This window comes from Centruroides sculpturatus, unplaced genomic scaffold (assembly GCF_000671375.1).
Source record: "Centruroides sculpturatus isolate CEXI.00-Female unplaced genomic scaffold, Cexi_2.0 scaffold562, whole genome shotgun sequence".
NCBI lineage: Eukaryota > Metazoa > Arthropoda > Arachnida > Scorpiones > Buthidae > Centruroides > Centruroides sculpturatus.
The window spans coordinates 221,483-248,307 of record NW_019384698.1 but is presented as its reverse complement, the minus strand read 5'-3'; the positions used below and the strand labels follow the sequence as shown (position 1 = coordinate 248,307).

At 30.7% G+C, this 26,825-nt stretch overlaps 1 protein-coding gene across 3 annotated transcripts in view; it reads left to right on the top strand.

Moving 5' to 3' along the window:
- Window positions 1-26,825, top strand: part of LOC111627488 — an 89,820-nt gene that overhangs the window by 46,308 nt on the left and 16,687 nt on the right. For all 3 annotated transcript variants that reach the window (XM_023371065.1, XM_023371064.1, XM_023371063.1), the window contains exon 2: window positions 2,713-3,000. In XM_023371065.1, the coding sequence (XP_023226833.1) occupies window positions 2,735-3,000 (266 nt within the window). In that variant the 5' untranslated portion in view covers window positions 2,713-2,734. The remainder of the gene's footprint in view (window positions 1-2,712; window positions 3,001-26,825) is intronic.

Here is a 26,825-nt window from a genome sequence, read left to right as displayed (position 1 = left end):
GTTATTTATTATTATTTTATCGGCGTTTTTATTTAAAATGTTATTTTCAATGCGTAGATACTTCATGGTTATATTCATCTTCGTTTTGTGTTTTTTTTCTTTCTTCTTACTTCTTCTTTTTAATAATAAGCGAATATTTCCTGAAGCTATCCATTCATTGATCTGTCTTCTTCTCTTTTATCCATCCAGTTATTTACGTGTCGAAACGATTTTTGTTTTATTACCAAGGAACCATCCCTCTAGAGGACAAACTTAGGATCTTTCCATTGCGGTCTTCGATAATTATCAGAAAGAAGCTACATAAATCTACAAAGGATTTTTATTTTATTTTATTTTATCTGCCATAAAATATAGAATTTCTTACAAGTCACTAGAAATTTTTGACAAATTATCCAAATTTATTCTTTTAGGATTTTTTTATTTCTTTTTCGTTTTCTTGCAACTCCTCGAATAGTTACTGTTCGGAGATGAATTTATATATTTTTCTTCAATTTTTTCTGTGTTTAGGAAGTTTTATTTCGTAGAAAAATTAATTTATTTTTACTTAAAATGTTTGTTTAAATATATAAAAAATTTTTTGGGGGTTCTAGAACCGTTTTGACGTAATCGTACTTCAGTTACTTCATCAATTTTATCGTAATTAAACTGAAATGTATTTTTTGTTATTAGTTCCAATATATATTTTTTTTGTTCCGTAGAGCGATAACGTAAAAAAAATTACATTTTTTCCTCTTTTATGATGTTCAATAAGCTTAATCAAAACTGGTTGATGTCACGACATTTCAAAAGCAATATTTACAAACCAGCTTGATATCACGAAGCTACAATGATGTAGCCTGTTTTTACTTTCCTCCTCCCTTTCTTCTAGGTTTTCTACTCTCCTTTTTTTTGAAATTTGTAACAAAGGAGGATCAACGAATTCTCTCCCCCTCTTCTTAAATTGAATTACATTGGCCTAGAAAAGCTTAATAATAAATAAGAAAGAAGATCGTTGGTGGAGCTGAAGAAACGAGTTATTGTCTCACGAAGCCACGAAAGTAAAGAAGAAAAACAGAAAATTACTAATGATCTATTTAGGAGGGATAAAATTCGATATTTTTTCTTGAAAGTATATAGGAAAAAAAAAAAGATCCTTTATTAACCTTAATAGAGGGAAATCTTTTTAAATGGTTTCTAACAAATTGTGGTTCTGTGGGTTTACTTGTCAGTTGACATCTCGTTCTTATATGTGGTATGATCTAACAAGAACACAAATGGCGTCCGACATTTCGCGGGTCATAAGGTGAAAAGGGAGAGTCCAACTTTCATCTACGAATCCATTAATCACCAAGAAGGGGGATGGCAAAGACGTCATTGGCGACTCGCGAGATTATTTTCTTTCTGACATGGGCAGACAACCATGCTGCGTTAAACACCAAAGATGGTGTTTATGATGCAATCAAGGATTTCTGAGCGTAACAGTTATAGTTTTTCCATGTTTTTTCCTCTTCTCTTTCTCTGTTTCTCTTCCTTTCACTCAATTCTCTCCTCCTTCTCCTCTCTGAGGAATTTGAAAGATGTGGTATGCATTTCTGGTAGCAACAAGTGCCGAGTTTCCGAATGTAACGTGTCACATACGAAATTTAAGAGTCACAAACAACTTCTGTAATCTCTACAGAATATAAAACTATCCCAACAATTTAGAAGTTAGAAAGTGTTTTGTTTTAGAGTATAAAACACTGAAAGTTTCGATGATTTTTGTATATTTCTCTAGGCGTTCAGTTGAAAAATCTTAAGATTAAAACTGGAAGAAAGAAAGATCTTCATCAATCATTGTTGGATAATATTTACAAAAGTCCACATTACCCAAAGATAAAAGTGATTTTAACTTAGTAAAGCCAGGTATTGTAGTTTCTATTTGAAAACAGGATTCGATTTTTAGCGAACCGTTGACAAGTCGACATGATTGATTGACTCGGTGAAGTTAGTTTGCAGGGGGCAAGAAAAGAGGGTGAAAGTAGTTGTGACATGGAGGGTGTCTTCCAAAAATCGACAAGACTACCCCTAGCATTGACACAACTGCTTTCATCGGCTTTGTGTGTAAACATTCCATCTGTATCGACGTCAGTAACAGATTTAAAAGATCGTGATTTTTTGATTCATTGTGATGAAAATCGGATTTGATCACGCTCTGTAAACGATTTATAGAAGGACTCGACGATTCCTCTTCCTTTTTTTTATGAGAAAAATTAAATGTTTACAAATGTTTTTGTCACGTTTCTACGAACGAAACGTAAAAACGATGATCGTTACAGTTATGGGAAGAAAAATTGTTAAAGAAGTTTAAATACTTCTTACATAATCTCATTTAAATTCAAATTAACCAATAAGAGTATTAAGTAATTCAAATTAACCAATAAAACTTGTCATGTAATTCAAATTAGCCAATAAAACGGCATCTATCGTCGATAGGTATTTTTCGAATTCAAATTAGCCAATAAAACGGTTATAAAATTTGAATTCGCCAATAATATCATCGCATGTTATTACGCAAATATTTTGAAAATTTAAATAAACCAATAAGGGACGTAACGAAGTTAATTAAACGTTTTTGAAAATTTAAATCGACCAATAGAGTGTTAAATTGACAAAAAAACTGTCAAAATAATAATATTTTGAAGAATTTTAAATGAATTTGTGAATTTTAGAGAATAATCTTATCTGAATTTTTAGGTGAGGAGTGGTAGAAGGTGAGATGACAGAGCAAGAACTGCCAGAAGTCGAGGAGCACTGCGATTGTCCGGGACCTCCAGCTCCCCCTCAGTTCATGGTGCCCCCGCCTCCTCCACCTCCGGCCCTCCAGGCATGCAGAGCGGGGGATACCACTACACATCACTACTGCCATTTAGAACCAGTGGGGGCTGAATATACCCAAGCGGCATTTCCGTCTTTGCCAATCATCGCTGTTTGTTCGTCTGTTGTGTTGGTTGCTGTCCTCGTCGCGTCGTTTCTCATCTGGAAGTAAGTAGACTTTTCTGTCGTCTCTATCCTGCTAGTAGGCAGGGAAGTTATTTTTTTTTTTTTTTATATCAGAGATTGTGAAATCACAGTTCGTGTTATATCCCACAGAGATAGAATAACATGGAATATTTACAGAAGCTATAGTTGGCTTTAGTATAGAGCAACTCTAGAATTTTATTCCTTTCATAAGACTGCAACCATTTTGAATTTTTATTCCGCTTCTTCTTTATTCAGTACAAGTATCTCAGATGCCTACGGTGATCAATTCTCTTCGGCTCTTTCTTTAATGTTTTTGCATACGTTTTATCATGCAACTTTAATTCAAATCCAAATCATTCAATTAACGTATTAATAAATTTAAATTTACCAATAAAACGGCCTATCTATTTATATTATCCAATGAAATCGATATTAAATTTAAATTAATCAATAACGTGATTGTTACGTAACTTATATCAAATTCAAATAAACCAATAGAATGCGTTTCATCGTATTGAATCGTTTTTTGTAAATTTAAATGAACCAATAGCGAAACGAATGACGTAAAAAAAGGTGTATTAACTTTCTAGCAGTAACAAACAGACTGATACTCGAATATTATTATAGATTTATTTTAAAGTTAAATATTTACTTCTTTGAATTACGATTACATATTCAATATTATCGATTTCTTTCGAGGTTAATAATAACTACAACAGCACAAGATAAGAGAAGAGCATCTTGTTCTTGAAGGGATGTTTTTCTTTATGGGGAAAGATTGAATAATTTCGTTAGGTTAATCAAAATAAAAGTTGTAACGTCTCAATTTTTGTATCGGATTTGTAATTTTCTCTTCCACTTTCTCCGATCAACGTTCAAATTTTATAAGTGGGGAGGGGGGGTGATTATTCTCAACCATGATGGTATTGACCACACGGTATATCAACACTAAACACATTTTGACCACCCACCAGGCTTTACAGGTGTTTCTTCCCGGTTTGGTTGGTAGGCAGGTGGTGGTGATAGGTCACATTCCTCACATGACTGCAATTATCCCTTGGGAAACACCACTTATGATGCGTCTAACCGACTAGGCCGTGTTGTTAGTGTGCTATATTAGAGAACTTATATCAGTAGATCGCGTAGTTTAGCAGCTTAATTACTTTATTTACCCCCCTCTGTTCTACTTAAGCGGTAAAGTAATTTATTAATAATCAGCAAGTTTTCTCTTACTGGGACTACGAATAATATATATATATATATTTTCTTTTTTAATATTCTGGAGAATCGAATTTCAGATATCCTCTACATCGATCTAGAATTCCCATTCGAGACATTAAAAAAACTTTTTTAATTAATTCGATATTCATAGAGTTAATGTGGAATTTTATACGGTTCAAGAAACTGAAGATTAATATTTGAGTAAAGTTTTTAAAGGTATTGGGTCTACTGATCTCATCTGTAAAAAAAAAAAAACACTACTCGAGTCCTTATATACGCAAAATTGATTAGAAAACGTGCGTAATAAGCATGCAACAGCGCTAAATTTCGCCCTAACGGCTGAATTTCAAAGTAAAATCTTTTCGAAAATTGAAACTACATCCTCAGGACAGTGTGTATACCAAATTTGGTTAGAATTCACCTAATAGTTTTTTGTATAGAGAGTTCTAAACGCCTACTCTAAATATATAGGATCCTATCTATCTATGCGTGTTTGATCCGCATCCTGATGTTTAAACATCTCGCATAATCTGATATATTACACAATTTATGAATAATTTATGTAGTAAATAACTTGATTCTATCGTGTTTACAATCTATTCAGTTTATTATTTACAGAACGGGTTTACTTTGCACAATAACTCATCCATATTCACCTAACTTATATCATTTAATGAGATTTTGCACAAAGCTTAATCAATTTAAGGAATGGGAGGGGTGATATCATAAACATCTCTTAATTAAGCCATTTTTACTTACTCTCAGTTTCATTTTGGCTCAGAAGAAAAAAAAAACTATTGTTTAAGCTGTAATTTTCAAATTAATCATTAAGTTTGGTCCATGCCCTTTCAGAGCCAACTGTTTGGCATCCTTCACGCAAGAGTGAACAACTATTTTAACTAGTTTAAGACCTTATTTTTGTAATTTTTACTCAGCGATAACCTAGTTCTAACGTTTAACGAATTTCACGTATTGTCGTGACCACTATTCAACTCTTACACCCACTCAATTAAGGGCGGATGCTAGTTTTGGGGGTTCACTTACAAAGCTGGATGATTTTTGGGCATTGCTTCTGCCCTCGCGCCACCTTAGGGTCGGGGTCGACGCCCAAAAATTAACGGTTTTGCACAACAATTCGTTAACTTTCAACTTATTTTTTTTTGCTTGGCTCAAAAATCGAGATTTTGACACCACCCGCGCGTTAAGTTAAATCCGCACACCTTCGTACGTAATTATGAGTGATGAGATGTTGAAGCAATGATTATCCTCGCTTACACGGGAAATTCTTGTAGATTTTAGTCAGCTTTACGAGGTTCTGAAACATCTGAGAACCTTATAAAAAATTTAACTTATTATAACGTATCATTTGGGTGCGTATAATTGAACATTGCATCGTTCCCTCTTTAATTCCACGTCTTCTAAACTTAAAAATTCTAAGCTTAATCATTAAATCTTAGTGGGTTGTTGTTAAAAATTTGGTGTTAGTTTTCTTTAGAAAATAATACTTAAAAATTAATTTTAAAGTTAGAAACTGGAGGAATAAATCCAATTATTTAAATAGGATCATTAGACATTGACAGGATTGAAAGATCTTGATCCTATTTAAATATTATGCAATATGATTATATGGAAATCCATTTAACCGGGAGTTATATAAAGCTACATTGAATATTGTCATGTTTACACATTTATTATCCTTTAATTTATAATTTCAAGAATGAAACTTAACTTGTTCTATAATTTAATCAAGGATATTCGACCTTTTATGATATAATTAGTACGTTACACATAATTGGATATGTGCAATCTTATACTATAATTCGACTCCGGTTACTCCTCTTTACACTAAGTTTTCTATGATCTACTGATAGATTTAGTTAACCAATTTGATCTGATAACGTATATTATTATATACATATATATATTAACTGATTAAGTTACATTTAAATAATTTATATATACGCAGTAATGTTCGAGTTACTCGTTATAACGAGGTAAAGTCGAGTACAGTGTCTGTGCTTCGGGTTTAAAAATTCATATTTCAGCTCCAGGTTGTACGTATAACGTTTTGGTGTACGTTATAACGAGGTGGGATTAAATACAGTAGCTTTGTTAAAGGTTTATGTAATAAAGCTACCGTATTTAAATGATTTATATGTGTATACAGTTCAGGAGCTCGTTATATCGAGGTAGAAGCGAATACCTTTGTTATAAGCTTAATAAATCGAATTTATATGAAGTGATTAAGTTGCATTTAAATAATTCATAGGCTATAAACATATAACAACATTCATATTACTCAATGTAGAGACGTAGAATCAAGTATCTAACTTAATTAGGGGTTTAAAAAATTGTATTATTTTCGAACAAAATTTTTTTATAGTTATTTTTATGTAGATACAAATTAAGTTACGTTTAAACAAGTTTTTATAGTTACTTTGTGTATTAAATTAAAATAAATCAACTTTTAAGCTATCGTTATAGCGAAGAAGGTTATTAAGAAAATGATTTTTTTGTAGGTAATTTTGTGACTAGGAGTGTGTAACTCGATGCGACTTAATTATCTCTCGTGTATGATGTGTAGAGTTGATAATATTTGCCATCTTGGGAGTATTTTTTGATATTTCTGGACTGCTTCTTCATCCCTGTTGGGAGTACCAAAACTTAGTTGAGATTTACGCGCATTGCTTCAAGTTTTGGTGATTTTCACGTCATCAACGACCATTGTACGTCATAATAGTGGTGTGGAGATTGAAATACATCGAACGCTTACGTCACGAACAGGACACATCTGCAGTAGTTACACGTGGATGATGTCGATCCTCCTTATCTTAACCACGTGGGATTTACCCAACTAATTACCGTGCTGAAGATGACCGAGGTGTTGTCTTATATGAAACAGATAAGGAGGGAAATCCTGTTACAGATAACACGAGACATATGCCTCTTTAACCTGATGATAACCTTCATTATTTACAAGATCTACAAGACAATGCAACGAGTCACATATCCTCGAGTGTGTGTAAAGGGGTGTGTTTGTATGTGTTTGCGCCTTTGATTTTTTTTTTTTTGTTAAACGTGGTTCTTTTGTTAGCCATGGCGCCATTGAGGTTACCCTCTCCAAAAAAGTTAATCCTTTAACAATTCCGATAGATAATTAAGTAGAAAATCCTCGTGAGAAGTGATACTTAATGCCATTGTTGGAAAAGTATGATGAGAGTTAACTTCATCCGGTTTCTTTTATTCGAGACATTAAAAGATTTTTAAGGGTTTTATATGAAAGAAACCTTAAGTGGAACCTTTTGTTTCCAGTTAAAATATTTACAAAAGTAATGAGTGGTTAGCAATTGTATGATCGTGTATTGAAGGCCTTGTTAAGAGGTGAAGAACTGAATTCTTCAGTCAAAGATTTCAGAATTTTATGTGAAAATTTCGTGAAATTTTTGAATAATTCATTACTATAAAATTTTATTGAACAGATTTTTGTTGAAATTTTAAAAAAATTCGAGGAATTCTTAAAGAAATTTCACATTTTCTCAGTTAAAAATCAATACGTAATAAATGAAATTTCACGAAATTTTACATAAAAATTTATTTATTTTTGCATTAAATTCTGTGAATATATTTCTGAATAAATATATTTTGTAAATTAAAATTTACTTAAAGATATTTTTGATTATTTTAAAGTTGAAATTGCATTAATTTTTATAGACAAATTTCTGAAAATATAAATATTTAATAAATTATTAAGATAAATTTTATTATAAAATCTAAATTTATTTGATAGATTTGAATGTAGTCTGCAATATTCTGAATAATTTTCAATAGAAATTACTATTGCTAGGTCAATTTTAGTGTGAATTATTAATACTACGACTTGGATCACTTTATTAGGTAACGATTTTTCTAGATTTCTGGTAAGAAATGAATTAATTTAGTTTGAGTTATAGCTTAGATCAATTCACTAAAAGACGAATTCACTAATTATCTTCATGAATTTTCAGTAATAACTGGTTTATCTCAGCTTCATTCACTATACTTATAGCTAGGTTCATTATAACTAGGCTAACTACAAACTAGGCTACCATAGCTTGCTTCCTTACAGTCTGGTTCGCTACAACTAGGATCGCTGCAGCTTGGTTCACTATAACTACAATTACGCTCACTATAACATGATTCACTACAACTGGGTTTAATACAATTACATCATGGTTCCACAACTGGGTTTAATGCGGCTTGGTTCACTACAACTGAGTCGAATGCAGCTTGGTTCAATAAAACTGGGTTGAATGCAGCTTGGTTCAATGCAGCTTGGCTCAATAAAATTGGGTTCAATACATATTGGTTCACTACAGATTGGTTCACTACAACTGGGTTTAATACAGATTGGTTCACTACAACTATAACTAGGCTTACTTAGGCATGTTTCAGTACATCATGCTATTCACTATAACTAGGCTCAGTATAACTTGATTCACCTCGTCTAGATTCACTATACTTGCAACTTGGTTCAATACAGCTTGATTTACGACAACTCTAACTGCAGTATGATTCACTATATTGTAGCTTGGTTCACTACAGTTTCTTTCATTATAATTATGTTCACTATAGCTCGAATGGCTATAGCTGGGATCACTTCATTATTGGTAATCATTAAGAAATATTAATCTTTTTAGATTTTTATTAGAAACTGGATCATTATATCTTAGATGACTTTAATAGGACACAAAAATCTCTGATTTTAAATAGAAACTACGACTAAAATATAAAATTATATTAAAATTTAGAAGGCAAAAAGAATCTTAAATTAACTAATTCCAGGAAAGAAATGGCAAATTTTCATGCAGTCGATCAATTTTCCAGAGAGTTTTATGCAATTATCTCATTAGAAGCACCAAGAAGTGAAACAAAATAAAGAAAATAGAATGAAATATTGAAAAAGATCAAGAAAAAATGGAAAATATTCGTACAAAGATCCTAAATTATTAAAATAAAAGGAGAAAAAAATCGCAACTGATTAGTACGGAGATGGATTAAAGGAAAGAAAAATGGAAATGAATGAAGTTAAAGATGTGTAAAATGTTAAAAAAAAATAAGGAAATTATTTTTGAAAAATAATCTTTTACTTCTTTAAAGAGTAATATTAGAAAAATGTAATCGTTATTGATTAAATTTTTACATTTTTTCCACATTTAAAGTCATTAATATCATGGGATTTTTCAGCATTAACGATAATTCAAAACTGATATTTTTCCAAATGTAACTAACTAACTTCGTGTAAATGATATACCCAGAGGAATTTTCACTGATTATATCGCAAAATTTTATAATTTAAAATAATATATTTTTAAAAATTCTAATTTTTCAAACTAAAAGTCTCTAGACGGCTTTGAAAAACATTCGTTCGTCTTGAACATCTTTCATCTCCATCATCTTCTCTGACGAAATAATTCAATTACTTTTACGTATTTAATTTTAATTCGTTCATCTTGAGCATCTCATCCTTAGCATCTTCTTAAGAAACTGAACAAATTACGTTCGTCTTAAGTTATTATTCATCCTCAGCATCTTTCGTATTATCATGTTCATCTTGAGCATCTCTAATCCTCAACATCTGTTGTGATGAAGTAATTAAATCAGGTTTACGAATTTAATTTTAATTATTCTATTGATATTAATGATGATAATCGTTTACAATTTTCGTACATATTTTACTTCGAACTTCTTTAATAATTAGTGAATCTAGAAAGAAACCATTTAAAAATTGATGATGTTGACTGGTGTTAGGCAGTGAAGAGAAACTTCATTTCTCTTAATGTTTTTTTTTTTCTTATATTTTTATTTGTATTTTTCTACTTCTTAATGTTTAATTATTTAACTGGGTTGCACTCATATAAATTATCTTAGAACACTCTTGTTAAGTGTATTATTTTTTATACACTAACTAGATATATAAACTTACATGTGTCTATCTATATATATACTCTTCTAAAAGTCAGAGTTCAATTTAGTTTATTGATGATAAAGATGGAGAGAAGATCATAATTTAAGATAGAAAAATGAAGTTAAAATGTTTGTTATTTCATTCTTTGAGAACTTTTACTGTTTTTATATGGGTTTAAATGGTTTTCGAGAATTGAAACCACTTCATACACCCGCAGAAACCTATCCTTTTTTTTGTAGATTTTGGGATTAAGTAGGTTTTAAGGTGTCTTTTTATCTCTAAAATGAAACTTTATACTAGTTTTAGGATAATTTTGAAGGGTTTTTGGAGGTTGAAACCACTTCATACCACAGAAAAGATATCTTTTTAGTGATAGATAAGAATTTTAAACCTTTATATCTCTAAAAATAGGTAGAGACACAAATCTTTTAGTGACATTTTTCTGGTTTTAAGCCAATTTTATTGATCGAAACCACGTTGTACCTCTCGAAGAACCCTTTTATGATCATCTCCCACTTCAAAAACTAAAAATTATCGTATTTTTTCCCTTATAAAATATCATTTTAATGTAAAGATTGCTTAAAGATTCTTTCCACCCCTTTTGTATAGATAAAACCCCCCTCCTCACCCCAAAACTTCAATTTTTTAGGCACATAATGAGAATTATTAAAAAAATTATGGGGTTATTTAACGAAAATTATTTATAAATATGCCCTTTTTTGTGGGGGTGAAGTTGTGAAAAGGGTGGTTAAATTCCTGTTGAAGGGGGTAGATTTGTCGATTGCATTGTGTACTCTGTACTATCTTTTAGAAAATGTCAATGTTCTACTTAAAAAATACTCAGTAGTGGATTTTTTTTAATTTTCTGGTGTTCGCTGAAGCATTTCTGATGTAAAGTTAGCCATTGTTTTCGAGCAATTCACCAACAATACTTAATTTTTTTTCCTATTGTTTTTCTCTTCATCGATATTCTACAAAAGCGCAATTTAGAGTTAAAATTGAATCGACTCTCGCTGTAACGACACGTTACCTTCTATTATTGGACGAAATTACACGCGAAATACCACCTCCAAAAAGCGGCCACTATTCGGACGTGTTCGTTGTTTGCAGGTGGCCGTTATTACAGGTTCGAAAGTATAACTTTAAGCATGATTTCTTTTTGTATGGGAGTTTAAAAAATATTTCTTTGTTTTTTTAATGAGGGGAATTTGTTTTAGAATTCTTCACCCCTCAAAAATTTCATTTTACTGCTAATTTTAAGTGTTATATAGGTTGCAGATTCCTCTTTTCTTTCTAAAAATGATAACCTTATTATATTATTTGGTAGTTTTTTGGGGGGTTTAAATTTCTTTATACCCCAAAATCTTTATTTTGCTGTTTTAGCATGGTTTTAAAAGGTTTATAAGGAGTTTTAATCATTTTATACCCCTAAAATCTTTATACTATACTCGTTTTAGGGTTATACATACTCAAAAATTTGTCTTTATTCTTTAGAAATGATACTTTTTTCTAATATTTGCTGGTTTTAGAATGATTTTAGAGAGTTTTAAGGAGTTGACATTATACTCCTTGTTCTCTCTGACTATGCAGTTAGTTCCATGCGATTCAGAGGAATTCAAGGATAAAAAACCAGTTTTAAAACCCTTTAAGTACACCTATTTATGTCTTTTCTTGCTTCAAAATCTCGTTTTCTGCTCTTCTTGACCCTTAAAAGTATCAGGAACTGGAAGGAATTGCCAATTCTATAGCTAATTTCTAGAGATAGTGACGTGTATACGATTTTCTCATTCTTAAAACTCCTTAAATACACTTATTTAAATTATTTATATGAAAATATACACAGTAAACAATTAAAATACATTTATGTTTTGACTTTTTTTTTTTACTTTAAAATTTTATTTTTTCCTTTTTTCTACCTCAAACTTCAGTTTATCTTCTATTCCTCGACTAAAATTCTTTATTTTTGACCACTTGTATGGGTTAAATTCGTACAAAATGATCCTCCACCCCCTACAAAATGTATCACAAACATAACTATGAATTAATTACCGCATTTCTTCAGTTACCTAAGAGTGTTAGGGATATTTTTTCCATGTTAAATTGAGCGAGAAAGTGTTATATGTTCACTAGAGTATGAAATTAGAGAGATTATTGAAAAATTCAGATGAAATTCTGACGTTAATCGTCGTCACATCCGGTGAGGACGTGAATAATTTTTTTATAACCCTGTTGTTGGTTGTATTTTTTTTCTTGTTTTTTCCCTGTGTAGAAAACGAACAATGGGGAATATTTGTCTTCGTTCATTAACTGTAACCCCTAGAGACACGTTCTCTTCTACTCAACAACCGGATGCCACTAATGTCCGCCTTATCTCCGTTTCCAGTTACAAGTGACGGTTATTACAAGTGCGAGATGTAACTTAGCTTATTTCTGTTGATGTGGAAAAATCTGTTTGTTTGTCTGTAGGTTTTCCTGATATAAAACTTGCAGTAGTTGCAGTTGCAAGATCCGCAGAAGATGAATGCCAGAAGGATGAAGAGGAGATAACGTGCATCTTATCGTGTTATGTACGCCAAATATTTGCACGTTGCTAATGTTTTAATATGCTTACACCCTCATTTCCATACATATAAGTGCCATTAATCAAATATTCATGCGAAATTCTTAATTCACTGTTAATATTGCAGTGTAGTAAGTAACGTAATCCTGAATACACGTAGCACACACAATCAGATACAAATTTTGAGTCAATTTTTCACACTTGCAGCAAAATTTTCAACTGCAACACTTAAAATATTGTGTATAAAACTATAATACACAGTGTTTTTTTTAATTATTTTTCTTTATGATTTATTATTGGCATCCTTGTACAGAAGGAAGAGCAAGAGCAGGGAGAAAAGGATAAAGAAGAGGAATTTTGCTCAAACGAAAATAGGAATGAGAGAGAGACGACAATGTGCGACATTTATTAATAATGCACATTATTATAAACAATATAATGTAAATTACATTGCTATGCTACTGTATAACTTAAAATAATCCTCAATTCGTTACAAACATGCTGAAAGTTTGCGCACTTGCACGAACGTTTTCAACTTGCAACACCCAAAAAATTTACGTATAAAGCTACAAAACATATTATTTTTACTTTATTAAATCCATTTTTTTACCTTTTGTTTTTTTTGATAATTCATCGTTAGCATCTTCGCAGAGAAAGGGAAGAGCAAGAGCAAGGGGAAAGAATAAAGAAGAGTAATTTTACTTAAAGAAAAATAGGGAGTAGAGAGATTAATTTATGATTAGAGATTTATAATTTATCTTTATGAATGGCAAAGAAGTAAATAGCTTAAAAATCATTTGTCAGTTCCTTTTATCACGCTTCATGTAATGCTTCTTTCCCTTCCATAAAGCGGAAAAAATGAATTATCGGCTATTTACTGCTTTTTATAGCTTGGCACATAAATCCAAAGAAGAAAAAATTCATTTTTTGAGTTATGGTGAACTGAAAATAAACCAAAATCGAAGATAACTTTATACAATTCATCGATCTGTTGCATATATATTTTATATTTTCTCATTTTTCTTTCAACTTCTCTTAATTTCCTCGAAGAGTTGGAGGAGGTTCGCTTGTTAAATTCCGAAATTTCCATGAAATTTTATCATTTTCCATATATTATCTCCGTTTTTAATGGCAAAAGTTTAGATTTCTGGCACGTGCCCATAAATACGGAGCTAAGAAACTAGTAACCATTATGGAATCTTCATACATAATACTAAGAACTGAGATTATTAAGAGCCCAATTGGATTTTTGTAACTAGGAATTGAGAGAATAAGAGCCCAATTGGACCAACTAAGCAGCTATTAACTAAGAAATTAAGAGCTCAATTTGATTAATTGAGTAACTGAAAGATTAAGAGCCCAATTGGAATGATTAAGAATAGATAACTAAGAGTCTAATCGTGCTAAGAATTAAGGAACTATGAGCCCAACTGGACCAATTAATTAAGTAAGAACTACGAACAAAGAACCCAATCGGATTAAATAATTAAAGAGTTAAGAAACTAAGAAATAATTCGACTAGCTAATTAATAAGAAACTAAAGAGCATTATTTCAGTAATTAAATAATTAGGAGCAATAAAGTAAGAGCTGAATCGGTCCACTTCAAAAGAGCCAAAAATTAAGAAATCAAGAATTGAATGGGTGCAATTTAACAGCCAAGAAATTTAGAAACTAAGCATCTAAGTACGAAGAGACGAGAGCCCAATTGTAAGCAACTAAGGGCCAAGAAAATAGGAGGAAAAAAAAACTAAGAAAAGCATCTGTTGGTGTGATACCGTGTCTAGTCGAGTTCAATTGGGTTCTATCCGTGATTTTTCTGTTGCAGCGGGGTGGATTTTTCTCACAAAATTGAACAGATGGAAACAAATTGATCGCACGTAAACGGGGTATTAAAGAGAATGAACCGATTTCACTTGCACCTGTCGCGATTTTAACTTGTGACAAGTCACTCACGCTCCATCAAGTGTATGCTTTTTGCATCATAAGTATGGATTTAGCCTAACAAATATTCCTAAAGGAAGGAGATAAACTTAATGATCTGCTGGAAGGATGTCATTCCTTCCAGATTCTGTCATTCTTACGTCGTCTAGGGAATGACAATGGGCTCGTTTTAGACTAAACAACAGGCAGCACCGTTCCCAGGGGTCAATCTGTTGTGTCCGAGGATAATGGAGTTGCATTTGTTGAGATTAAAAGATAAGAGGTAGTGACGTAAAATTTGGACCAGGTGATCTTTAACTAAATGCATCTGACTACAGGATATCAAGAGAAAATAAGGATAAGGTATTAAATTCTGATGAGAGCGGGTGAATTTGGAGCGTTAGAAATTCTTAAGAGAAGAGTAAGGTGATTATTAGATGCTAAATCTTTGAAAAATTCGTCTTAAAACGCATTAAAAATCCTAATTTACATAAATGTAGGGTCAGTTATAGGCATTTAAGATGTGCAGAAATTATTTTTAAGATGAAATTTGAAGGTTTAAACAGTGAAAAATGTCGGAAAGTGAGAGAAAACAGCAAATTTAAGCAGAGTAACCTTAAGAGAAGTGGAAATAACGACAGAATTTCGCTTTAAAAATCAGAAAATTAAGCAAAGTGATGATAAAAATGAAATGTTCTTATTAATTTTTAGTAATTCAACCTACAGAAAGACAGAAAATTTCTTGAAAGAATGAGGGAGTTTAAGAATGGATACAATGAAAAATGGCTAAATTTACTGATTAAATTGAGTCAAAACATCATCAACCCCTTTTATAAATGCTGGAAAAAAAGAGAGTAGAGAGATGGAAGATGTCTTATAACATAGTTAAGGTGAGATCGATGCAATTCTCATTCACAATCAACAAGCGGTTAATTTACTAGTAGAACATTCGATGATATGATTACTTAATGCGCTGTCATATGATAGAGAGGAATTTCCTCATAAAAATCTCATGTTTACTTAACTCTTGTTGATCAATTAACGAGTTAGAAAGATAGAAATGTCATTAATTATCCATTATTTTCCATTAATTCATTCCTGCAAACGTACATCAGCAATTACTCTTGCAGCATCTTCAGGATACTGAAGAGTAGTCGGAAAAGAAGAAATGTGTGGATTTTTTTTACGATAATCTATTGAATAATTTATAAAAATAAATTCTCTTTTCTTAAAATTCTATTCGAAATTATAAAACTAAGCAGATAAATATCATTTCTCCCTCTTTTCTTCTTCTTCTTCCTCCTCCTCCTCCTCCTCCTCCTTCTTGAGGAGATGAGGAATTTATTTTTCAATCACCTTTTGCATCCGTTCATATGCAAATGATCTTTAAAATTTATTAAAATTCCAAGTGTTAGGGTCATTTAGAATATTTATATTTATATATAAATATAAAGAGAAAAGTTTTAAGAAAAATCTTAAACATTTTGAATAAATTTCTTCTGGTTATGATGGATTTTTCAAGACGTATCAGGGATGCAGTCGATGGCTGAATTTATGTGAAGTTTTTGTATGTTGGCCCACGCTGAGTTGATGGCTCTTTGGTAATTTGGAAGAAAGAATTTCGATAACTGGAAGTGTCTCCTTATCGAAGTGTCTCTTGCTCTTGCTCTTCTTCTACTCCTGATTTTTTTTTTCTTTCTAAAGAAGAGGGAGAGCTTCAGGTCATTTGGCCAATCCCATTTCTTACTGTTTACTCCTATTTATTCATGTATAAATGTGGTAAAGTGTCGGGCATCTTTCCCGAGAGGAAGAAGTCTTGCCATTTTCTCCACTTTTCTGTCGATATTGAACGAAAAACTACCGGGTTGGAAAATCGACGTCTTTCCTTCAGACCCGCCCCGCCTTCCTTCTGAGCGGTTATCGACGGAAACATCAACTGAAATCGCCTCTTTCTCTTTCCCTTCCCCCTCTTATACACCCCCACGCCATTCAAATGGTCTGCTTGCGGTTTAGGTAAAAGTTTCGCGTCGCGTCGCGTCGCGCGCCTCTCGGCGTGGCAGTTAGATGACGGTGCGGACGGACTATAAATTTTTCCCGTTTTTCCCCCGTATTAAAATTTCGGTTTTTTCCTTCCCTCTCCGTGTCTGTTCGATTGCGTCGTTTACATGCTCCCCTTATCACCGGGCTAACTCAATCGAAGCGGAATCCTCGCGACTCCTCTCATGAATATGTGATTTAGAGGAAGGAAATAGCCCATTTTCTGGTTGCGCGGGTGGATGCTACTCTCCCTCCTCACGTCACCATGCTGATTTGGCGCTGATGACCGCTGGTGTTCGACATTTTTTCTTCTTTGTTAAATCCCCTTCAACGCTTTCTTTTAACTAATCGATAAAAGGGCAAGAAATTTAAAAGGGGGGAAGTTGCGCTCTGGGACGAAGTGAATTAGGATATTTTGATATCAGCGAAGGGAGGAAAACATTAGCTATTTTCAAACAAAGCTTCCATTGATCACATTTAAAAAGTATCCGAGTAGCAACGGGAATTGTTGCAACTTTAAAATTTAGGGAAAATCCCTCTTAATAGGTTTTCAAATCTGAAATTACCCCACAACACCCTTTTAAAAGCAGAGAGGGAAAGAGAGCCTTTTTTCTTTTAAATTTTATACAAGAACAATAAGATCAGTTAAAGGAAAATTTCAGTTGACAATGATAGCAACAGGAATCGTTGCAACTGTAAGGAAAAAATCCCTCTTTAGGGAACTTTAGGGGAAAATCCCTCTTTAAGGAACTTTAGGAGAAAAATCCCTCTTTAGGGAAGTTTAGGGGAAATTCTTCTTTAGGGAACTTTAGGGGAAAATTTTTTCCAAAGTTTAAGGGAAAATCCCTTTTGATAACATTTTAAACTGAATTTACTCCACAACACCCTTTAAGAAGTAATAAGAAACCCCAAATTATATTCTATTTTCCCTAAATTTTATTCATAAACAAAATGATCAGTTAAAGGAAAATTTCGGTTAATAGAAAATAAAGAAACAATGTTACTAGTTTCTGGTATTAAAATCTTCTCGGGAGCTGTCACTTTTCAACGTGGCAGTTAATTTGTCACGTGTCTTCTTTTAATTACTACTTTTTATTGTCTGTCTGTTTACCCGCTTCTGATGTATTGTCGCTTCTTTAATGCAATCTAATTACTGTTGAGACATTCTTAGAGGAAAGACATCTCGCTTCGTTTAGGGAAATCATGTAGAATGCGTGCTGCAGTTCCTCGAAGAAAATGGTAGCTACGAATTAATTAAGATGAAGAAACTAAAATATAACTCGACGAATTAAGTACCAAGCGGGAATCGAATGATGTAAACTTGAATTTTTAAAATTTTTCTTCTTAAAAAGTACTCATTTCTGACGTCATTCAAGTATAGACCTTCCTTAGGATGTCATTTTTTTTTCAAATTTAAAGTGTTAAAAATGATCATTTCTGATGTCATTTGTGTACAGATAACATTACAATTTATTAATACATTTTTAAGCTATTCGAAGCAATAAAAAGGTATCTAAAATATTGTATTATATATAAAACTTTAAGGCATAAATTGAATATTTACAATAAAAAAAATCTATGCACACGTTGGTGCAAAAATACAATATCAATATAAGTTGTTTAGATAAGCAACATTTTCTTGAATAATCAGTAAAATAAGTATTTTGTTTGTATGCTGTCACTCAAAGTAAATAAACAGGTGTGTTTTTTTACTGTTTCTCCTCCGGTTAAATTGAAAAAAAAATTACAAAACTGGAAGAATTTATATATATATACAACTCGTATTTTATATCTTGAAATTTATTGAATTTAAACAGGATTTACTTTGTGTGTAATGTAGAAGTAGTCCTTGATAATTTCATCTTGTTGCTGCTGTTGTTTGTTCGTTTGCTTGTTGAGAGAAGAGGAAACAAGTTAGGGGGAAAAAAAGTAATAAAATTCAAATATTATCTCATCATTTATGAAGCAGAATTCGCGCGTGAGTTTTTATAAAAATACAGAAAACAAATTATAAACAAAACTCTCCACCCTTTCGATTTCGTTGGGAAATATAATAGAAATTGAAAATCGCCTTGTATGGAAAATAGTCTCTTCAAACTGGTCAAATGTACATCAAAATACATTTTATAGTTTTGCAAGATTTTTTTTTTCTACACTTCACACACACACACTCTCTCTCTATCCTTTAGTGTGTGTCCTCCTGACAGAAAAATTCGCCAAACCTGCAAAGTAACAGTTGTTCAATAGTTCTATTTATCGCCCGAAGAGATACCTTGGACAAGGTATAGACGTGTCGTAAATCATTGAATGCATCGATCTTAGTAGGAGTTTCTGGCAGAATAGGCCTTTCTATATTCACTCCAACTATCTAATATAGAATATTCACTTGTACTCCATATATTTTACTAGAAAACTCAGTTTTCAAAACGTTAACACGAGTCCCTGATGGCGATTTTCAACAGGAAATTAACAACGTAAAATCCTGTAGATAAACTCGCGTATAATACTCATAAAATTTAGAATATTTGCACACTTTTACAAGAATATTCAAATTTTAAAACGTTAAGAAAAATCCTAATGAGGATTTTTAATAGTAACATCATAGAAAAAATACTTCAAAAATACTAAAAATGTCCTGTAAATTGTAACTGAAAAAAAACACTCAATACATGTAAGTAAATAATAAAGAGGGAATAAAATTTAAAATATTTTGTGTGTTCGATATATTTTTTGCATGAAAGTTCAATTCTGTAAACCTTAAAGAGTTTCTGATATGGATTTTTTACAGCAGCATATACAGAATTAATATTATATTATTAACTATAAAATATTATTGGAAACTTCTATATAATAAACAGAAAATATATAGATATGAAAAATTGAAAAAAAAAATCGAAGAGTATGAAAAATATTTCTATTTTACTGTTTCTTTGGAGCATCAGACATGACATAAAGAAAAGAAAAGATTATCCTTTGACTGAAAGAGAACAGACATAAAAGTTTTTTTTTTCGAAATGTTTGCCAAAGTGATAACTATTTCCTCAGACTTGTAGACGGGGATGATCGCGTAAGGTTTACATCATTTATCAGGGAATTTACCCTAGACACAAAGCTAGTGGTACCCATACTCGCGTATGCCTCAAAAGAAGGCGATATCTGAAAATAAGTTCGATATTTATAGTCCCTATCCAATGGGGAAAAAAAAATCCCTTTAGATTTGTTTTTCCCTTCTCCAGTGAAAAATATTTCTGTTTAATTTTGTTTCTAATCAAAAATTTTAAAGTGTTTTTACTCCTTCTACGATCGATATTTTATTTAGTTTTGTTTCCAATTAGAGAATATTTAACAAATGAAACGAGAAAAAGAACTATGTTCTTTGAATTTTTAATAAATATTTGTTTAATGAGGGAATATTTCGTTTTTAATGAGGAAATTTTTCATCTAAGAAAAAGAATCTCCTTTTGAATTTTCTGTATGTTTCGTTTTCTTTTCGGTTAATAAATATTTGTCTTTGTTTTGTTTTCGAATTGGGAAAATATTTAACAAACGAAAAAAAAAGAACAAACTACCTATTTAAACTTTCAGTAGATTTTCCTCTTTCATTAATAAATATTTATCCAATGAAGGAATATTCAGCATGTAAAGAAATTGCCTTTACAGACTTATTACATACAAATATTTCCTTCTTCAACGCTAAAAATCTGTTTAATTTTTGTTTTTAAGTGAGGGAATTTTTATACTTAATTTTCAGTAGAAAATTCGGAAGTATTTTTAATGAATTATAAACAAATTTTTATATCCAGGACATTTAGGGAATTTCCATTTTTCTAAGGAATATGGGAAATTTTTATTTCCAAAAATATTGGGAATTCTATTTTCAGCGCGTTTTGGAGATTGTTATTTCAAGGGAATTTAGGAATTATTTCTAGGGAATTTAGGGATTTTTATTTCCAGAAGGTTATTAGGGAATTTAGGGATTTTTATTTCCAGAAGGTTATTAGGGATTTATAGGGATATTTTTTTTACTTCATAAGTAATCGAAACAGAACACTTCTAATGAGGAAACATAGTTGAAAAATGTATTCAATTTTCAATAGAAGATTTGGGGATTTTCAAGAGAATTTTAAGTAGGGATTTTTCTGTAGATTTCCATTTATAAGCCGTTTATAATTGCAACGATTTTTCTTTTATAAATATATGTATTTAACGAGGAAAATCTACTAAAAATATTTCATTAAATTTACTGTAAGAAATTCGAAATTCTTTGTCGGATGTTAAATAAGGATTTTTCAGTAGATTTAACTCTTATAAGTAGTATATAATTTATATTCATATGAAGAAATTGAGATTTTTTTCCCTTTCCAATAAGGGAATTTTACCAAAAATATCCCTATTTAATTTTTAGTAGAAAATTCAGTATCTTTTGCAGATTTTAAATAGTAATTTTTTAGTCCATTTCCCTCTTATAAGTAATTTATAACCAAAAAGGAATTTTTAAAAAATTTCTAATGAGGGAATTTCTTTAAAATACTCCTATTTGTGTCATTAACATTTATTTTTTTTTTTTTTCAGGAAACGACACTATTTAATAAAGGAATTTTACTGAATTTTCAGTAGGTTTTTTTGCTTTTGTCAGTAAACACTTTTAACACAAATTCAACATGTAATGAAGAAATACGTAATAAATCATCCCTAATTAAAATTTCTGCAGAATTTTTCCCTTTTAGAGTAAATATTTTACCTTTAAAAGAGGAGAATCTACTGAAATCTACTGATTTCTTTTCGCATCTAATGAATGAATCTGATTAAAAGTAGAATAGAAAAAAGAATCTCTGCACGAAAAGAATTTTCAGTAACTTTATCCCCTTTAAAGAAAGGAATAAATTCCCGGAATCAATTTTCCTAAATATAATCCGATTTTCTGAATATATTTTCCCAAATTATGATCAGAATATTCCCTTGTACCCGATAAAAGTTATTTCTACTCCGAATGGGAAGAGGGCAGTGATTTTGGTTCTGATTTGAGTTTCTTCGGATCGATAATGGTAGTAAACCTAACAGGACCCTATAGTGACATTAGCATACGTAAGTAAAATGGACGGAAGAGACCTTATAAATTATTTGAAAAGAAAAGTAAAGATGGGGGAAGACCCCCTATCGAGTTTTACAGATGATGAAATATATCGATCCATATCTGCAGTATGATTACTACCAGTCGATGGACTTTGATGCAGATTCTGGATCTAAGAAAAGGAAAAATTTCCTCATTCCTCGTTACTCTTGCTTCATTAAGGTGCCAAGATGATAATCATCATTATCTGTAAATTCGATTAATTCATGTAGTTAATTGAATTCGTCACAGTTTTGTTATGTTAGAGGAAAAAAATTCAATAACGATGGAAACTAATTAATAGATTAATATGCAAAGAAAATGGCTGAAAGCCTGCAATGGATGGTTATCACCACTAATGGGGTTATAAATAGGCAGTTATAAGGACATTTCGTTTACGAGATTCAAATATGGGAAAACTCTTGTTTAGTGATATACAAAGTTATTAGCAACATTACAGGAATGCCAGGAAACGGTTTAAGACCAGCAAATCGTCAAATTATTGCTTCCTCAAGAGCTAAGAATACAAAATTTACGTTATAAACATTTAATTTTATTGTAAGTCGTTCTATTTTAACTCTCACACATCATTTCGATAACGTTTTGAATATTTAATAACAGGAAATGTTAAGTTAGGATCATTTCTTAACACAAGTGATGCGGAGGAGCAGGAGAGAGAGAGAGAGAGAGAGAGAGAAAGAATATGGATGCTGTTAGTTATGGAGAAGGGAATTTCGGTTTGTATTACTGATCAATTCTTGTCCATTGTCGACGAGTAACCATTTTAAATATGCAAAGTAGCAATGAATTAAAATGTCCTATGGCTGTAATATCCCATTGCTATCTTTGCACATCAATCTCTCCGGATGTCACGCTACTCTAGTGAAATATAGATAAAAGTTATCTGCCAAATTTTGCAATAATCGTAAATGCAATAAAAGGGATGGAGATCTATATGATGACGTCAGATATTACTCTACACTTTGTGTTAAAAGTTTTGACATTTTCTAATATAATTTATAGACGAAAATAAATTCCAATAAATGAATTTAAACGTTTCCAAACTTTATTATTAATAATAATATTAGAGGGATGATTCTTCTAGAGGAAATTTTTCTAGTTTAGGGTGCAAGTTTCTGTATCTTTTCTACTTTTTTCCAACTTTTTCTTTTTTTTTATATATCTTTGTCACAGAGGTCAAAATGGCTAAAGTTGAAATGAGTTTGAATCTTGTTGACTTAAAACTATTTGAAGTGACTAAATTAAGAGGCTCTTATTTGGAGAGTCAATGGTAAAAGAAGGATTTTCTGTAGGGTGGAAGAAGAAGAAGAGGAGGAGGAGGAGGAGGAAGAAGAAAAATAAAAAAAAAAGTAATATGTAAGCTGATCACACTGCTACTTAATTAGAAATTTTTTGAAAGATTTTTAGAGGTTCGAAAGTTTAAATTTTTAATGAATCTCACACAATAAAAATTCTAATCTTATAATCGACTGATGGTGTTATTTTTCTTTATTTTTCTTTTTCCTCTGTAAATCCGAGTCTTATATTTCTTTCGTGTAAAATAAATGAAATTTTTTCTGATTTTTTTTTAAGATTTGTTTGGAAATTTTTTAACTAAAAAACAACATTTTAAAATAATGTTTTATGAATTTAATAGAAAAGCAATGCGCAAATCTCTACATGAAATCATTAATTATAATGGATTCTATCTTGGGAATGGGCTTGATGTAGTTCTTTTGTATGGAAGATTTGCATAAAAATTACAATTTTTTTTTTATTAAAAAGTAGATTTTTATTTAAAAAATCTTTTAAGTATATTTTTTTTCCTGTAATTTTATATCTTATTTTCCTACATTTAACATGCATTAGTTCTATTGCTTTAAAGCCTTTACACGTATGTTTATATCAGTAAAAAAAAACTGCTAAAAATTTAAAATTTAAATAAAATTTTAATGAATTATTAACAAATTTTTTAACATATTCCAATTTATTTAAGAAATAAATAAAATAAAATATATAAAACATCAATTTAATCTAATGTATAATTTTGATTAAATAAACAAATTTAAAATTTATATATAAAAGAATATATTTTTAATTAATTTATATCATTTTTTAAAATTTAAATTACAGAATTTTTCAAATAGAGAATAAATAAATAAATTTTAATTAAATTATGAAACAAAATATAATATTACATTTTATGTATTATTATTATTTTTATATTTTTTAAGATGAAGTTTCTTATAGTAAACAAGTAAATGATAAATATGGAAGAAATTTTTTTTATTTAATTATAAGTTATTTAAATTGATTTATAAGAAAAAATATTTTTTTGGACTATCATAATTATTAATAATTCAGTTAAGTAGTTTATTAGTTATTCACTTTTTCTTTCTTTTTATTCAATGCCTGAAGATAATCCGATTATAGTACTTGTGTAAGTACTGTACAATGATTCAACATGTGATTTTTTAACTATTTGAATTTTTATATATTGATCTATTTGAATGTCTAGATATTGAACTGTTTGAATCTCTGAATCCTGAACTGTTTGACTCTTTACACGTTGAACTGTTTGGATCTCTCAATTCTGAACTGTTTGAATCTCTGAATCCTGAACTGTTTCAATTTCTGAATCCTGAACTGTTTGACTCTTTACACGTTGAACTGTTTGGATCTCTGAATCCTGAACTGTTTCAATTTCTGAATCCTGAACTGTTTGACTCTTTACACGTTGAACTGTTTGGATCTCTCAATTCTGAACTGTTTGAATCTCTGAATCCTGAACTGTTTCAATTTCTGAATCCTGAACTGTTTGACTCTTTACACGTTGAACTGTTTGGATCTCTGAATCCTGAACTGTTTGAATCTCTGAATCGTGAACTGTTTGACTCTTTACACGTTGAACTGTTTGGATCTGTGAATCCTGAACTGTTTGAATCTCTGAATCATAAACTGTTTGAGTCTTTACACGCTAAATTGATTAAATCTGTACAAGTTGAACTGTATGAATCTTGGCATATTGATATGGGTGAACATTTATACGAATTTCTTACACTTCTATGTGTTTAACCATTTGAATCTTTCTACAAGGAATCACTCTATGTACATGCTTGAATTTTTGAACCTCTTCATACAGTATCAGTTAGAATTTTTACGTTCAGAGTTATTTGAATCACAGTCTTTTCAAATTATGAAGTATGACTAACTAAGTCTCTACACGTTAAATCTCTACATGGAAATCATTTGAATCTCTGCATATTCAATTGTTAAAGTATTTATTTGCATCACTTAATCCGAAGAGCTTCTGTATGAGGAAATTTTAAGCATTAAAAATTATTTTTATATAATAAAGATTCAAACGATTAAAGAAGCAGAGATCAAAATGATTCAATATCTAATTATATAAGCTGCAACTTGGCAGTTTAAGCGATAAAAATATGGAGATTCAAATAAATTAATGTGCATAGATTAAAACTACTCAAAGAAATTCGATCATCAACATTTAGTGAATGATTCTATCTATTCATTAAGTACAAATTCAAATGAATCAATTAAAAAGATATGAATGTATCATAAATTTTAAATAACTCAAAACAGTTCAAAATTAAATGGATTTATAATTTGTGAGATTAAATGTAAATACAGATTGCAATTAAAATAATAATAATAATAATAATAAAAATATTACAAAAATATCATTAAAAATACCGGTAATTACAATTAAACACATCGAATTAGTATCAGTTATAATAAATGAACAATCTGGCAACACTAGTATAAATTACGAATAGTGTCGCCATCTTACGTTGAGGGAAAAAGTTTAAATAGGTAAGGTACAGTAACAAGTATATTTAAACTCGTTAAAAACGATGAACAAAGTTTAATAACCGAAAATATGCGATGGTTATTGATAGATTATTAAGCAAAATGACTTTATTAAACATTATATCGACGATCTGTGAGTTTCGTGACCGATTAGCTACTCGAAAAAAATGGCATTATTGGAATGATTTATGATTTATCCTCGCAAAAGGTAAAAAAAAGCACCCCTCCCGTGACAGTTTTTTTTTTGTGTATTTACGTTGAACGGAGGTAGAAACATCTCCACTTAGACATAAAAATTGGTAGATAGGTTGATTTGTCTCCATCGTAAATCTTTATATTCAATGGTGGGTGGGGGTATGACCACAGTTTAAAAGTATACACACAGTTTGTATTTTTTTAGTGGGGAGGGCTTTCTATCTCATATATTCTTAATGGATTTGATCTACCAGTTATGACTTTTGAATGGAGGAAAATGGCTGAAGATCTTTGCCTTTATGACCACGTAAAATTCAATTCTGTTACTCTAATTGATAGCCGTAAAGATAGGAGTTGCATGAAGATATATTCTTGAGCTAGCCATAAAAAAAGGCTCGTATCTAAAAAAACCCTCCAAATTTACAAAAAGAAACGAACCAGATCATCATTTACGTGTAAAAAAAAAGTATCCATGAATTGAATTTCTCTTGCGTTACATCTAGATAGGCGTTAACATAGAAGTTAATCTAAATATAGATTTATGGTGAAGGTATTAACATAGATAAGGAAGAAAGTAGATTAGAATAATTAGAGGAGAAGTGGTATTAACTTCTAAGTGGCCTATAAAAGTAATCATTAGATTCTTCTTTGAGTAAATGGGTGCAAAAATATACGTGATGAACTTAACTATGGTGTGAAAGAGATGCCATTATCTGGAATTTCTCCTCAAGTTATGACTGTAATGAATTATGATTTTCGTAAATTATCTCATGCAAAATATGTTTATTTAGTATAAATTATTCTAATCGTCTTAATCAGGAGAGATATTAATCATCACATTGTGGGCTTGTGATAAAGTCAAATATCTCTCAATAAACTGAATCTTTGCTAAATATGCTTCCTATGCATTTCTTTATGGCTCATACTTATGCTTCTCAGTAGTAAGAGTTGCAAATGAATGCATCTATTATGTTTTTGAAAATGCTCTCTCCATCCTTTATTCTTTTTATCGGGATAATGTAAGGAA